This window comes from Schistocerca nitens, chromosome 2 (assembly GCF_023898315.1).
Source record: "Schistocerca nitens isolate TAMUIC-IGC-003100 chromosome 2, iqSchNite1.1, whole genome shotgun sequence".
In the NCBI taxonomy this organism is placed as follows: Eukaryota; Metazoa; Arthropoda; class Insecta; order Orthoptera; family Acrididae; genus Schistocerca; species Schistocerca nitens.
Window position 1 is genome coordinate 302,347,709 of NC_064615.1, and position 14,895 is coordinate 302,362,603.

Below are 14,895 nucleotides of genomic sequence, written 5' to 3' on the forward strand. Positions count from 1 at the left end.
GGGAGAAATAGCAAGATAATGGAGACGACAAATCACCTGTCACAATTTAATACTCCTCAATGTCAGTGGCTTTGTTGAAAGCAGTAGCAGTATATGCAACTGCCTCTTCTTCATATGGTAGTGGAATTTGGTACTGTCTGTAACATGTGCCACTCCACCTGGTCACAAGAAAGCCAAGTGCACAAAGCTGCACTACCTCACATTGAGATCTTAGGAAATTATACTCTCCCTTCTCAGCTTCATTTGGGAAACATTAGATTTATCTCATACTTCAATGAATGTAGTTCTCACACAATTCCTGAAGATTGGTAGACGCAGTGCTTGCCTGAGTAATTACTCTATGATGTCTTCACCTGTTGCACGCCCTGTACAACGCTAGTTGACATCTCCATGGAAACTAGAAAAATCATTCCACCACCAATAACCAAATTCTGTTGTAGTCAACAGGCTTCAGTATTCAAGTTTCAGACACATGATATCCTCCCACAACTTCACAAATGTTACTTCCAGGGACATTTATTCGCCTTCACATGATCCTTCCTGTCACATTATTATAAGGTATCAAACCAGAGAAGTTCTGTGTGACCAGTTTGTACAGGATTTTGGTCAACTTCAAGTTAATACTTCTCAGGTCAAATTGTTATTGACGTAATGACTAGACTATTTCCACATTTAGAAGTCAAGTGCATTGTTCAATACATACGGATGAATTAGACATACACTGTTCCGCCTCCAAACTTACAACACATATATATCAGCTATATCTGATGAAGAAAGGGACTAAAGAACAGATGCAATGACTAATGACAGATTAATGTGTGTGTATTAATTTCAATAAATATTAAAATATTTCTAAACAACCTGTTTTCTAGCTTTTTGGGTACTCTTCTAAGTGAATGCTTTTTTCATGTTTCTGAGGAATTCCTCTGCAGCTGTTTTTTGGGGGTGGAGGGAGGATTAGGAGAGGGAGAGAGAGAGAGAGAGAGAGAGAGAGAGAGAGAGAGAGAGAGAGAGAGAGAGAGTGTGTGTGTGTGTGTGTGTGTGTGTGTGTGTGAGAGAGAGAGAGGATATGCAATATGTGCATAGCCCATGCGGATTGTTGCTGCTGCATCTGATGCCCCAAATTATTCCCATCGATAATTATATTTATTCCTACTTATCCTATTTTGTACTTCACCCTCACGTATTTTACCCTCTATTTTCCATGACGAGCTGTGCCACATGCATTTGGGATCTACCAATCCTCTTTCCCCCTCTCTTCCCTCGTCCCAACACATGCAAACTTGCATACGTCATCCATTCCTTTTCTAACACGTTTCTGTTTGTTTGTAACATATTTGTGTGTATTTTTACATAGTTTCACACTTTTTTGCAGATTTGTGCATGTTTTGCATGTCTTTATGTATTGGTAAGCCCCTTTTCTGTTACCACACTCCTCTCATAATTATGACACCTTTGTTTGTCTATTTCATCATACCCATTTCCCCTATGCCATCCTTACCATAATGGACCCCTGCTCCATCTTTCTGCAATAGTTTGGAAAAGTATGCCTTTCCCTATCCAGAATCAGAGCCCACATCCTGCGGAATCCCCCCAACGGCCTAAACGTACTATGTCCTTTCTCTGGATCCCACCCTCCTCCTCCTTTCACAATGAGCTTCACCTTTTTAGTATCAGACATTCCCTGGCCAACACAAACCTGGCACTTGTGCATAGCCTGGTTTTGTTTTGTTTGGTTTTAGGGCGCAAAAACAACTGGGGTCATACACACCCAGGTCAAACTATAGAACACGCATAGCTGGTATTGTGTGAATAGCCCAGATGTGAGCAACTACATCTCCAATATGTTTTCATAATGACACATCTATGTAGGCCTGATCTCATTTTGCATTCATTACACTACGTCACATGTCTCAACGAGGATACCGTAAATATTTGATGAGGGCAGTTATTTGCTGGGATGTTCTATATGCTTGGTATCTCACATACCTACCATCACCTAATATTCTGCCAATATGAAGGTGCCCGAATCAGGTGAAAACACATCATTGGTAAATAAATAATAAATACATCCCTGCAACCAAGACTGTTTGTTTCTTCATATGAAGAAAGAGACCAGAAACCTGGGCCAATGGCTTCCTTCTTCATCATGACAACATTCCGTGTCCCACATCACTTTTGATTCGCGAGTTTTTGGCTGGAAAAAGTGTTCCTGTGCCCACATTTGCCTTACCAGATTTTGTACCGTGCAACTTCTTGCTCTTCCCAAACATAAAAAACATGCTTAAAGGAAAACGTTTTGACACCATTCCTGACATTAAGGGGGCCACGACAGAGCAGTTGAATGTCGCTGGTGAAGTGGACCTGCCAATATAAAAAGATGTGGCGAGTATCGTGTAGTTAGCAGTGAAGCAGGAACAGCTTAATGTGTGTGTGTGTGTGTGTGTGTGTGTGTGTGTGTGTGTGTGTGTGTGTGTATGTGTATGTGCGCGCGCGCACACACGTGTTGGACAATGACTTTCGACTGTGTGCTGCTCAGTACCATCTCCTCTTAAGTACTGTTACGTTATATAAATAATTATGTATATTCTGCTCTAACTGTCACAAGGAATTAAAAACACTTGATCAATGAAGACTAAGATGAATTACGGATTACAAACAAATTAACTCTTGTTCCTAACAGATTGTAGGGCACCCTATGTACACTGTTAAAAGAGAAAGTATAGGAAATTAAAAATGTGCTGAAAAATCTAGGAAAGCTTAGCATAATAACTGAAATACTGTAACAAAAAACAAATCATCTGGAATGAAACCTTTACTCTGCAATGGAGAGTGCACTGTTTTTAAACTTCCTGACATCTACACCTCCATCTACATTCACATCTACAACATTACTCTGCAATTCAAACTTGTGTCTCCACTATTCCATTCTTCAGGAGCATGTGGGAAAAATGAACACTTAAATCTTTCCTTGCGAGTTCCAATTTCTCCTGTTGTAGTGTGATGATAATTTCTCCACATTTTCACATTTGGGGAGAAAGGTGGCTATTGAAATTTTGTGGAAAGATCTCACCAAAACCCAAAAAGTGTGCGTGTTTTAATGACTAACATCCCAGCTTTGCATATTCTCTCTCTCTCTCTCTCTCTCTCTCTCTCAATTATACAAAATGAGCAGCCATTGTTGGAACTTTTTGGTGTCTTATGTCAATGCTATCTGGTATGGATCTCCTACCACGTAGTAGTACTCCAGAAAAGGATCATCAAGCACAGTGTCAGCAGTCCTTTAGTAGATTTGTTGTACCCTCTATGTGATCTCCCAACAAAATGCGGCCTCTGATTCACCTTACCCACACATTTTCTGTGTGATGGTTTCAATTTAAATTGTTCATCAATTCTAATCCCTAGGTATTTAGACAAATATAAACACTTAAACACCCCCATGCACGTGGTCTGTCTGTTACTGAACATTTCCTTAGTCAGCACTCACCTGATTCCAAACCCATGACATCCTTCCCACTCACCTTCATCAACTTTATGCTTAACAACAACTGCTTTACTTTTGAGGGTCCGGCATGCAAGCAGATCAGGAGCACAGCCTTGAAACCGGGATGGCTCCTTCCTATGCTAACCTTTTAACAGTTCACTTGGAGGGGACTTTCATGGAACTGTATGCCTTCAGCACCTGGTTTGGTTTAGATACATTGACGATATCTTTGGCGTAAGGACTCATGGTGAGGCTGCCCTGTTCAAATTCTTGTAATCTCAAAATACATTCTCCAATCTAAATTTCACATGGTCCTACTCCAAATCCCATACCAGTTCCCTTGATATTGACCTCATTCTCACCGAGGGTCAGATACATCCTTCTGTTCACACTGAACCTACTAACAAACAATAGTACTTACATGCCGACAGCTGCCATCCTCTCCACATCAAATGTTCCCTCTCATACAGCCTTGGCATTCATGGCAAACATATTTGTTCAGATGCAGACCCTCTACAGCAATACTCTACCATTCTCGCCTCTGCCTAGATCAAAAGCAGATTTTTCCTGAAATCTCCCTACCCTATGGCTATCCCCGCTCTAAGACTTACCCTATGCACCCTCCTACCATCACCTATATCAGCCTTGTAACGGGCGCAACATATGCTATCAAAGGGACGGCCACCAGTGAAACAATATGTCGTATACCAGCTGTTAAGCAAACATTGTTTGCCCTTTTACATTAGCGTGACAACCACCAAATTATCAGTTAGAGTGAATGGGCATGGCAGAGAGTGTATACTGGCAAAACACAATATCCTGTTGCAGAGCATGCTCTACAACACGACAGTCATGACCCCTGTGACTGTTTCATCACTTGCACACTTGAACTCTTCCCAGAGACACCAATTTCTCAAAACTCCATAGGTGAGAAATGGCATAACATGTCCTTGGTTCTTGCTACCCACGTGGCCTTAATTTATGGTAATTTCTTCGATCTCTGCATTTCTTCATGGTAACTATTATTCTCTGTGTTCCCTCCAGTCTATCTTTTATTTTCTGACCTCCAATTCCCCCTCCACCTCTACCACAAACAATACGCTTTATCTTTTGTTCTTAGTAACTCATACTGATATCTGTCTTGCATATTACCCATCATCCACCTTTAAACTCTCACATTTTCAAATCGTGGTGCAGTCCCCAATAATCAGTCTCCTTATCATCCCAACTGGTACATCTCCCCTGACACGGGGTTCTGGGATACTTCTCTGAACTCTCTCTCCATGTAATAAACCTCAACAGTCTTCTTCCTTTTCCTTCAACCCCTCTGCCTGAAGATGTCACTGGCTCCAAAAGCTTGAAAATGTCAATATCTTTTTATATATGTGCTCTCCTGCTGTTGCTTGGTGATTACATTTTTTATTTATCCAACTGCATGTTTTCAAAAAGTGGTTATTTTCATTGATACAAATTTATATCATGTATCATGCAGATGAAATTTAATGGATTTCTTTTATTACTCATGTGGTGGGCCTCGAGTTTTATTACTCAGGGCCCATTACCACTTTTCGAACCACGAAGATATCCCGGGTAATTATTTGGTACTGCGTTTTGATCTTCTGAGAAGTCTACCAGATGGCTAACGACAACATCATCTGCAAACAAGCTAAGACGGCTGCTCAGTTCATCTACTAAATTATTTATATTGATTAAGAACAGAAGAGACCCTTAACACTTCCTTGGAGAATGCCAGGTATCACTTCTGTTTCACTTAATGACTTTCTATCAATTACTGTGAACTGTGTCCTAGCTGACAAGAAATCCCAAATCCAGTGGTATGACTCAAGACTATACTCCATGGGCACACAATTTTATTACAAGCCGCTTGTGAGGAATGGAGTCTAAAGTCTTTTGAAAATCCAGGCATATGGAATTCAAAAGTAGATAGCACTCATTACGTTGAGTGAATAAAGGGCCAGTGGTGTTTCACAAAAACGATATTTTCTGAACGCTTGCCATCTATGTTAATAAATCTTTTTCTTTGAGGTAATTCAGAATGTGGTTCCAGGTTTGAGTCTCAGCCCCCACCCCCCAACACACACACACACACACACACATATATATATATATATATATATATATATATATATATATATATATATACTTTTAATCTGCAAGGAAGTTTCATAAAACATAATGAGAGTGAAAGCTTCTCAAAATTACTGGAAAATGAGACACTTTACTAAAAAAAGATCTTGCTTAGCACAAAAAAAAAGAAAAATCTGGCAACACTTTTTTCCAAAAGAAACTTATTCCATGTCACAAGATTTTCCACAAGCATTGTCTTCGTGCTTATCCCACTGCTCACTGTTCCCTCTAAGCAGTTGGGACTGTTAAAAAATATGGAAGGAAGGAAGGAAGGAAGAACATCTAAAGCTGCTGCTTGGAAAACTCAAAAATCCCAACAAACCACCAACCAACACATACCCACTTTGAAAATGTACATACACTACTACTTACAAGATGGCCATGAATATCTCACCTGAGTATCATCTTCAGTCTGAATATTTCGAGGTTCTTTATCATCTCTTCCTGGTTAGGAACACGAGATACCAAACATTTTGCTGCCTTTATGATAGCAGATATTGCATCATTTTTTGATTCATTCTTTGCTTCTTTCTTCAGTTCATCATCTGTCAGATTATCTAGAATCCCAGGAATCATTTCCTACAGGAATGTAAAGTAATTAGCTTTCATTAGAATGTGCAATTTTTTCATTACTGATATTTTTGGTGAAGGGCTTACTGAATGATGATCTAATTTTGGAACACAAAATGAAGGCTAACATTGCCTTTTTAATTCCATGTTACAACACAGCATATGTTCTGCCACATAATTCTCCAACTTAAAACCTCACTGCCCCCCCTATAGCCACAACAATAATTCATGGCATTTGGTTAAAGTTCCAGATTCAGAAGATCATTCCGCAAGGAACAAGATGATAGTAAGAATCTGTGACAAAACTAAACAAAGTAAGTAATCATACACAAAAGACATAAATAGTAGTGTGCTGATAACGGAACTTGTCAAGCACTTTACAAAATTTAGAACAACCTACCAATCAATCACGGTGGTGACAAAAGAAAGCAAATTATTATATAGTTTTTCATTAATCAGGTATTAAATTGATCAATTTTATTTCAACTTACATGTTAATCAGCTTTGTTTGAAACTATCTAAAACACTTCTATTTACATTTACGCATTACAAACTATCTGGGCAAACACAATGGAAGTGAGGTATTACTAATATTGTTCATTTCCTCCTTTTTCTCTTTCCTGATATTGTGCTCAAGAAACAACTGTCCAAATGCTTCTTTGTGTGCCATAATTTGACAATCATCACTGGGGTCCTTGCATGACATACACGAAGATGGAGAAGAGTTGTGGGAGGGATAACAAGTTCTTAGAATTCTTTGTACGGCCTGGCTCACTGAATTTTACAAGTAACTCTTTGCTCTGATCTTACTTTTACTGTCTTCCATTGGAGTTTCATCACAGTTATTGTAATGTTCTCCAGCAGGTCAATCAAACCCATCATAAATCATGTTGCTTGTTCCCAACTGAACATTTCTTAGTCATTCATACTTCATAGCAATGCAAAAATTGTGTTATAATCTTATGACTTTACAAATAAATATTTTTCTAAAGAATTCCAGTCTGTGATAACTATCAAGAAGGCAGGAGAGAAGAGAACGTAAGGCAATCGCCCCCCCGGTCCAACCCCCCCCCCCCCCCCTTCTGTCAGCGACATCTTTACTTTTTGCTGTTTCAGTCAATTACGTAACTTTATTGGATTATCTGTGTGGCCAACCATGTCAATTATCAAAACATTTTGGATTAAAAAAGATTAAAAGACCCATTTCTACTCTGTGTTACTAAATGGACAAGAAAACAACATTGGAACATACCTTTTCAGAGATTTGAGGGATAAAATTATTTTGTTGAGTTAAATAGCTGATACAACCTACATGACTAATATGCAATTCACAGCTATGTGCTTATTGGAGGATTCATCAAACTACCTTCAGATTACCTCTCTACCGACCTAAAAGTGAGCAGGGGAAAAAAATGTACATTTAAACATTCCTGTGTTTCTACAGTGATCATACTCCTTAGGTAGGCTGGTGCCAACAAAATATTTTCGCATTCAGAGGAGAAGGTTGGTGATTAAGATTTGATGGAAAAATTTCATCGCAATGAAAAATGCCCTCATTTTAGCGATTACCACCCCAATTTGCGTATGATATCCACGATACTCTCTCCCCTATTTCAATATAACACAAAATGACCTGTCCTCTTCTGGTCTTTTTCAGTGTTCTCCCACAAACCCTATCTGGCAAGGATCACACACAACTCCAGAAGAGGACAGACACACAGTGTAAGCAGTCTCTTTAGCAGACCTGTTGCACCTTCTACGCATTCTGTGTTTGTGAACAGTTGACTTTGGTTAGAAAACTGACTTTCAGGCAATCAAAGAAATTAAAATATAATTTAACATGTTCATCCTTAGTAATAAAGAGCAATCTGTAAATACTCAACTTCAAGGAAGATGATTTCTCAGCCAATATCACATCTGTAAAATATTTAGAATGACCATTCTTGGTAAAGCAGAAAGCTTTAATTATGACAGTCTTTTCGTTGTGCCTATCTGCGACTCAGGATCTCTGCTATATGGTGAGTAGCAACTTCCCTTTCCATAATATTTTTACATTCCATCCTGGATATTCCATTGTTGAATTATAGATATAAATGTACTCCATTTCTTAAGTAGCTGGACATTTGATGTAAGATGCATTCGTATGTCAATCTACCTGGCTAAAGAAGATATAGAGTACACTTATAGCTCTAATTGGACATTTGTTTTAACCCTTACCAAGGGATGTAAACTGTGGAAGTGTATTGTCAATAAATGTTACTGTGTAGTTACTACATCTTGTATGTGATGTACAGAGATAGAATTTTGAAATGTGACTCAAGCTGCAGTTCTTGTGATACGTTGTCTTTTTTTACTTATTGTTTTACCTCTTTATGGTAACATATGATACTTCTGTAGCTAGAAAATATTTTCACTTTTACCTGCTATAAAAAGAAAATTTTATAACTGTGTACGAGTTAAAACACTTTTAATAAGACTGCATATTTATATATGCAACTGACAATGACACGAATACACAAGCAACGTCTAGTGGCACTCTGTGTCAACATGTTTTCCAGTAACTTTAGTTGCCCTTCAGTTTAGTGGTGCTCCTGTATCAGTGATTTACTCTGTGACTTGTAATATGAGGTGGATGCACTTCGTGAACCAAACAGTAAAAACTGGTTTTAACTTCCACATGCCACTGCATCTAATGTTAATTATCTGGCTAATTAAGATATGGAGTACAATTGTAGCTCTAACTGGGTACTCGTATTAAACTTTACTGAAATGTGTTTAATAACAACTCACTTTTATATGTTGTATTTGTATGCTATCTATCAGAAGTTAATGTGCACTATTCACAGACCAGATGGTGGTAATTCTGCTTCACAAAAACCAATCACTATAAATAAAGGTTTTACAAACGAGATCTTGGCTGAGAAAATGTCTCCCTTCAAGTTAAAACAATTATCTGCATCAGAATTTTTATTTTCTTCCACACAGTGTTTGAAGTGTAAACTCTTATTCAGGTGGATCAGTTAATTGCATCATATTTCTGTTTGCCGGATGTAGCCATAATTGTACTTCATTTCGCTACAAATAAGGTCTAATTTTGCCATTTGCTGTTTTAACTGGGCACTGAAATTATAAATTACAAAAACTGTCAATAGACAAACTCAAACTATTATGTCAGCATATTTATTAATTTTTTGCTTTGGTGATTTTGAAGCCAGTTTATGATTAAAATCACTCAAAAACAGATAGAAGCAGAAGTTACAGTGCATCACCTAGTATGCTTAAGAAGCTTCAAGTTCATTGCCACTGTCTCAGCTTTGTCACTGAGTGTGTTCCACCCATGTTTTCTGTCAGGGACAAAAATTTCAAGTTCTTCATAGCAGTACAGTTTATGAACTGTGGTCAGTTAGTGAAGAACTATTAGATTAGAATCTATGTTGTCAATCTCAAACAATGGAAACTCCTGGTTGGAAAATCAACAATTATGAAATGACAGATTGCTACTCACTGTAAAGACGACACATTGAACTGCCGTAAGGTACAACAAAAAGACTGCCGCACACTAAGCTTTTGGCCAAAGCCTTCTTCAGAAAAGAAAGGAAACACAAAAATTCACACAAACAGGTACACCTCATGCACACACAGCCGCTACCTCCAGCTGTTCTGGTCAGACAGCAACTACTATGTTGAACAAAAGCAGCAAAGGAGAGGAACACAGAGGGGGAAAGACCGGTGTGTGCATTGGCAGATAGCAGTGCACAATCAGGGTCAGAGCAGAAAAGCAGCTGGTGGTGGTGGAGAGCAAGATCCAGATGGTCCACATTGTAAACCACCCATTAAAGCCATGCATGTTATGTTTAGCTACATGTTGTGCAACAGGGTGGTCCACTTTGCTCGTGGCTGCAGTTTGGCGGTGGCCATTCATTCTGGTAGACAGCTGTTTGGTAGTCACCAATCTAAAAAGCTGTGCAATGATCGCAGCAGAGCTGATACATGACTTGGCTACATTTGTGGATGGCGTGATCTCTGATGGTGTGGGGTAAGCCTGTGACAGGACTGGAACAGGAACTGCTGCATGGGTGGATTGGGCACACCTTGCACCTGGGTCTTCCAGGTATATGATCCTTGTGGCTAGGGGATGGGACTGGGAGTGGCACAGGGATGGACTAGGATGTTGTTGTGGTCGACTGCGGTACCTGTCTGTGCAGGCCTTCAGCATAATAGGCAAGGTAGCTGTAGTCATTGCAGATACACTGTTTCTAGATGGCCACACTTTCCACGGGTCCCATCCCTCCTTTCAATATGATCTACACCGTGATCTACACCGTTTCAAAGTCCACCACTCGCTGACCCTCACAAACCCAGTACTGCAAAAACAAATCTCCATGGCACTGCCATTGATGCACCAACTCTGCATCCTCTGCACAATATGGCCACTGCGCAACTCCTGCTACACATGTCATGTCTCTGCTATCAAAACGCTTGCACTCAATCATCTGGAAGAGCATTCCACACACCACCTCCATAAATTATCTAACCTGTTGACACCCTACTGCTACCTCGGGGCACCACTGTCCAACCTCAATCCCAACCCACAGTGTTCCTCCTCGTCAACCCCTCATAACACCAGAGCCTACCTAACTGACCTTTTCAACTTGTCACATCTCCCAAAACTCCCTTCCAAAACGCCAACAAATCCAGAGCGGAAACATTTCTGTAACACTAATTGACAGGAACGTGGGAAAGAAATACAGTAGAAGAAGAATGGGTAGCTTTGAGGGATGAAGTAGTGAAGGCAGCAGAGGATCAAGTAGGTAAAAAGACGAGGGCTAGTAGAAATCCTTGGGTAACAGAAGAAATATTGAATTTATTTGATGAAAGGAGAAAATATAAAAATGCAGTAAATGAAGCAGGCAAAAAGGAATACAAACATCTCAAAAATGAGATTGACAGGAAGTGCAAAATGACTAAGCAAGGATGGCTAGAGGACAAATGTAAGAATGTAGAGGCTTGTCTCACTAGGGTAAGATAGATACTGCCTACAGGAAAATTAAAGAGACCTTTGGAGAGAAGAGAACCACTTGTATGAATATCAAGAGCTCAGATGGCAACCCAGTTCTAAGCAAAGAAGGGAGAGCAGAAAGGTGGAAGGAGTATACAGAGGGTCTATACAAGGACGATGTACTTGAGGACAATATTATGGAAATGGAAGAGGATGTAGATGAAGATGAAATGGGAGATACGATACTGCGTGACGAGTTTGACAGAGCACTGAAAGACCTGAGTCGAAACAAGGCCCCCGGAGTAGACAACATTCCATTGGAACTACTGACGGCCTTGGGAGAGCCAGTCCTGACAAAACTCTACCATCTGGTGAGCAAGATGTATGAAACAGGCGAAATACCCTCAGACTTCAAGAAGAATATAATAATTCCAATCCCAAAGAAAGCAGGTGTTGACAGATGTGAGAATTACCGAACAATCAGTTTAATAAGCCACAGCTGCAAAATACTAACACGAATTCTTTACAGACGAATGGAAAAACTAGTAGAAGCCGACCTCGGGGAAGATCAGTTTGGATTCCGTAGAAATACTGGAACACATGAGGCAATACTGACCTTACGACTTATCTTAGAAGAAAGATTAAGGAAAGGCAAACCTACGTTTCTAGCATTTGTAGATTTAGAGAAAGCTTTTGACAATGTTGACTGGAATACTCTCTTTCAAATTCTAAAGGTGGCTGGGGTAAAATACAGGGAGCGAAAGGCTATTTACAATTTGTACAGAAACCAGATGGCAGTTATAAGAGTCGAGGGGCATGAAAGGGAAGCAGTGGTTGGGAAGGGAGTAAGACAGGGTTGTAGCCTCTCCCCGATGTTATTCAATCTGTATATTGAGCAAGCAGTAAAGGAAACAAAAGAAAAATTCGGAATAGGTATTAAAATCCATGGAGAAGAAATAAAAACCTTGAGGTTCGCCGACGACATTGTAATTCTGTCAGAGACAGCAAAGGACTTGGAAGAGCAGGTGAACGGAATGGATGGTGTCTTGAAGGGAGGATATAAGATGAACATCAACAAAAGCAAAACGAGGATAATGGAATGTAGTCGAATTAAGTCGGGTGATGTTGAGGGTATTAGATTAGGAAATGAGACACTTAAAGTAGTAAAGGAGTTTTGCTATTTGGGGAGCAAAATAACTGATGATGGTAGAAGTAGAGAGGATATAAAATGTAGACTGGCAATGGCAAGGAAAGTGTTTCTGAAGGAGAGAAATTTGTTAACATCGAATATAGATTTAAGTGTCAGGACGTCATTTCTGAAAGTATTTGTATGGAGTGTAGCCATGTATGGAAGTGAAACATGGACGACAACCAGTTTGGACAAGAAGAGAATAGAAGCTTTCGAAATGTGGTGCTACAGAAGAATGCTGAAGATTAGATGGGTAGATCACATAACTAATGAGGAGGTACTGAATAGGATTGGGAAGAAGAGGAGTTTGTGGCACAACTTGACCAGAAGAAGGGATCGGTTGGTAGGACATGTTCTGAGGCATCAAGGGATCACAAATTTAGTATTGGAGGGCAGCGTGGAGGGTAAAAATCGTAGGGGGAGACCAAGAGATGAATACACTAAGCAGATTCAGAAGGATGTAGGTTGCAGTAGGTACTGGGAGATGAAGAAGCTTGCACAGGATAGAGTAGCATGGAGAGCTGCATCAAACCAGTCTCAGGACTGAAGACCACAACAACAACAACAACATAGTGTTAATAAGTCCACCAAAAATCTCAGCCCCACAGAAGTTTGTCCTATTCAAATCTCTAACCTTTAGCCCTGCACCCAAATTTAACAATGTTGCACTTGTCAAAGCCCCAGCTGCCTCCTCCCATTCCCTGTAGTAGAAACACTTCTTTACCACCAATCCCTCCAACAAATATAATTTTAACACTGAAACCTGCCTCTACCAATTCATACTACCATCCAACTATTATCTCCTCCCCCCCCCCCCCCCCCCCAATCCCACTTGACCACACCGTGGTCACTTTCAAGAACACCAACCTTTCGGCACAAAAAAGGACAGCCATACACAGCCTCAAAACAGATCCAGCCCTAATAATCCTACATGCGGACAAAGGTTTCACCAATGCTGCTACAAATTGCAGATACCACCAGGCGGAAGGGTTCTGCCAATTATCTTACTAATCTCTCTATAAACTATGCCAGAGTGATCCCATCCCAGAAGTTCAATATAACATCCAATTACTGCTTAAAGTCTTAGGTCCTTCTCAGAACCTCTTCCCTGAAACGATTTCCCTCTTCACCCCTATGACACTTTGTACCCCAAACTTTTACATACTCCACAGACCCAACAAACATGGACACCCCATTGCAGCTGGTTATTGTGCCCCCAATGAAAGTATTTTGGTCCTTATTCACCAACACCTCCAATCAACTGTCCCAAATCTAGCCACCCACATCACAGGTACCAACCACTTCCTTCACCAACTCTCCACCATCACCATCCAATTACCTCCTGAATCCCTACCCAATGTTGATGCCACTTCCCTGTACAACAACTTCCCAAAATTGAACATTACCTTTCCCAATATCCTTCAGACTCTAAACCCACTACCTCACTCCTCATACACCTTACTAATTTTATCCTAACACGAAACTAAATCTCCTTTGAAACAAATGTATACAAAAAAAAAAAAATCTGACACAGCCTTGAGCGCCCGCATGGCACTATCCTATGCCAACCAGTCTGTGGGCCATTAGAGGAGACCTTCCTAGCCTCCTGAAACACCAAACTCTTAGTCTGTTTTTGGTTCACTGAAGATACCTTCATGATATCAAGGCCAATACTCATTCCTTCACAATCTCAACACCTGCTCTCCTCTCCACTTTAGCTGACCGTCCTCAATCCAATGTGCCATCTACCTGATGGCTCAATCCACACCTCTGTCCACATTAAATCCATCAATAACTAACAGTAACTTCATTTCAACAGCAATCATCTGTTCCATGCTACAAAGTCCCTCCCTTACAGACCGAGCACCCAAGAATGGCATATCTGCAGTAACTAGAACCCCCTTGCCCAGTACACTGAAGATATCACAAAGACCTTTACAAACAGGTACTATCCCCCAGACCTAGTCTGAAAACAGATTACCCATGCCATATCCGCCACACAAATCCCAAATCCTCCCTCCACCCCCAAGAACCAGCCACAAATGAGCACCCCTTCATCACCCAATAACACCCCAAAGAATACAAACAGAGCCACATCCTGTCCCACCCCTCTTAAAGCAGTGTTCCATCTCACACCCAGCCTGCGGAACACTTTAGTCCATTCCTAAGTCACTCCACCCCTAAACATTTGCAACAGGGACCATATCCCTGTGGAACACCCAGGTACAAGAAATGCCAAATCAACACACCCAGCACTTCCCATTTCATTCCTTTCACAGGACTATTCTAACCGATCTGAGGCTGGACCACCAATGAAAGCAGCCATGCCATATACCAGATCTGGTCCAATCATTGCACAGCTTTTTACATTTGTACGACTACCAACCAACTGTCCACCAGGATTAATGGCCACCACCAAACTGTGGCAAGAACAAAGTGGACCATCCTGTTGCACAAAATGCAGATGAATGGAAATTTCTCGATTTTAATGGCTGCTTCGCAACC

At 40.4% G+C, this 14,895-nt stretch overlaps 1 protein-coding gene across 1 annotated transcript in view; it reads right to left on the reverse strand.

The window, feature by feature from the left end:
• The window catches only part of LOC126236057 (probable ubiquitin carboxyl-terminal hydrolase FAF-X), a 346,675-nt gene that overhangs the window by 258,470 nt on the left and 73,310 nt on the right, over positions 1-14,895 (reverse strand). The window contains exon 7 of the mRNA XM_049945098.1: positions 6,027-6,211. Coding sequence (XP_049801055.1) covers positions 6,027-6,211 — 185 coding nt within the window. The remainder of the gene's footprint in view (positions 1-6,026; positions 6,212-14,895) is intronic.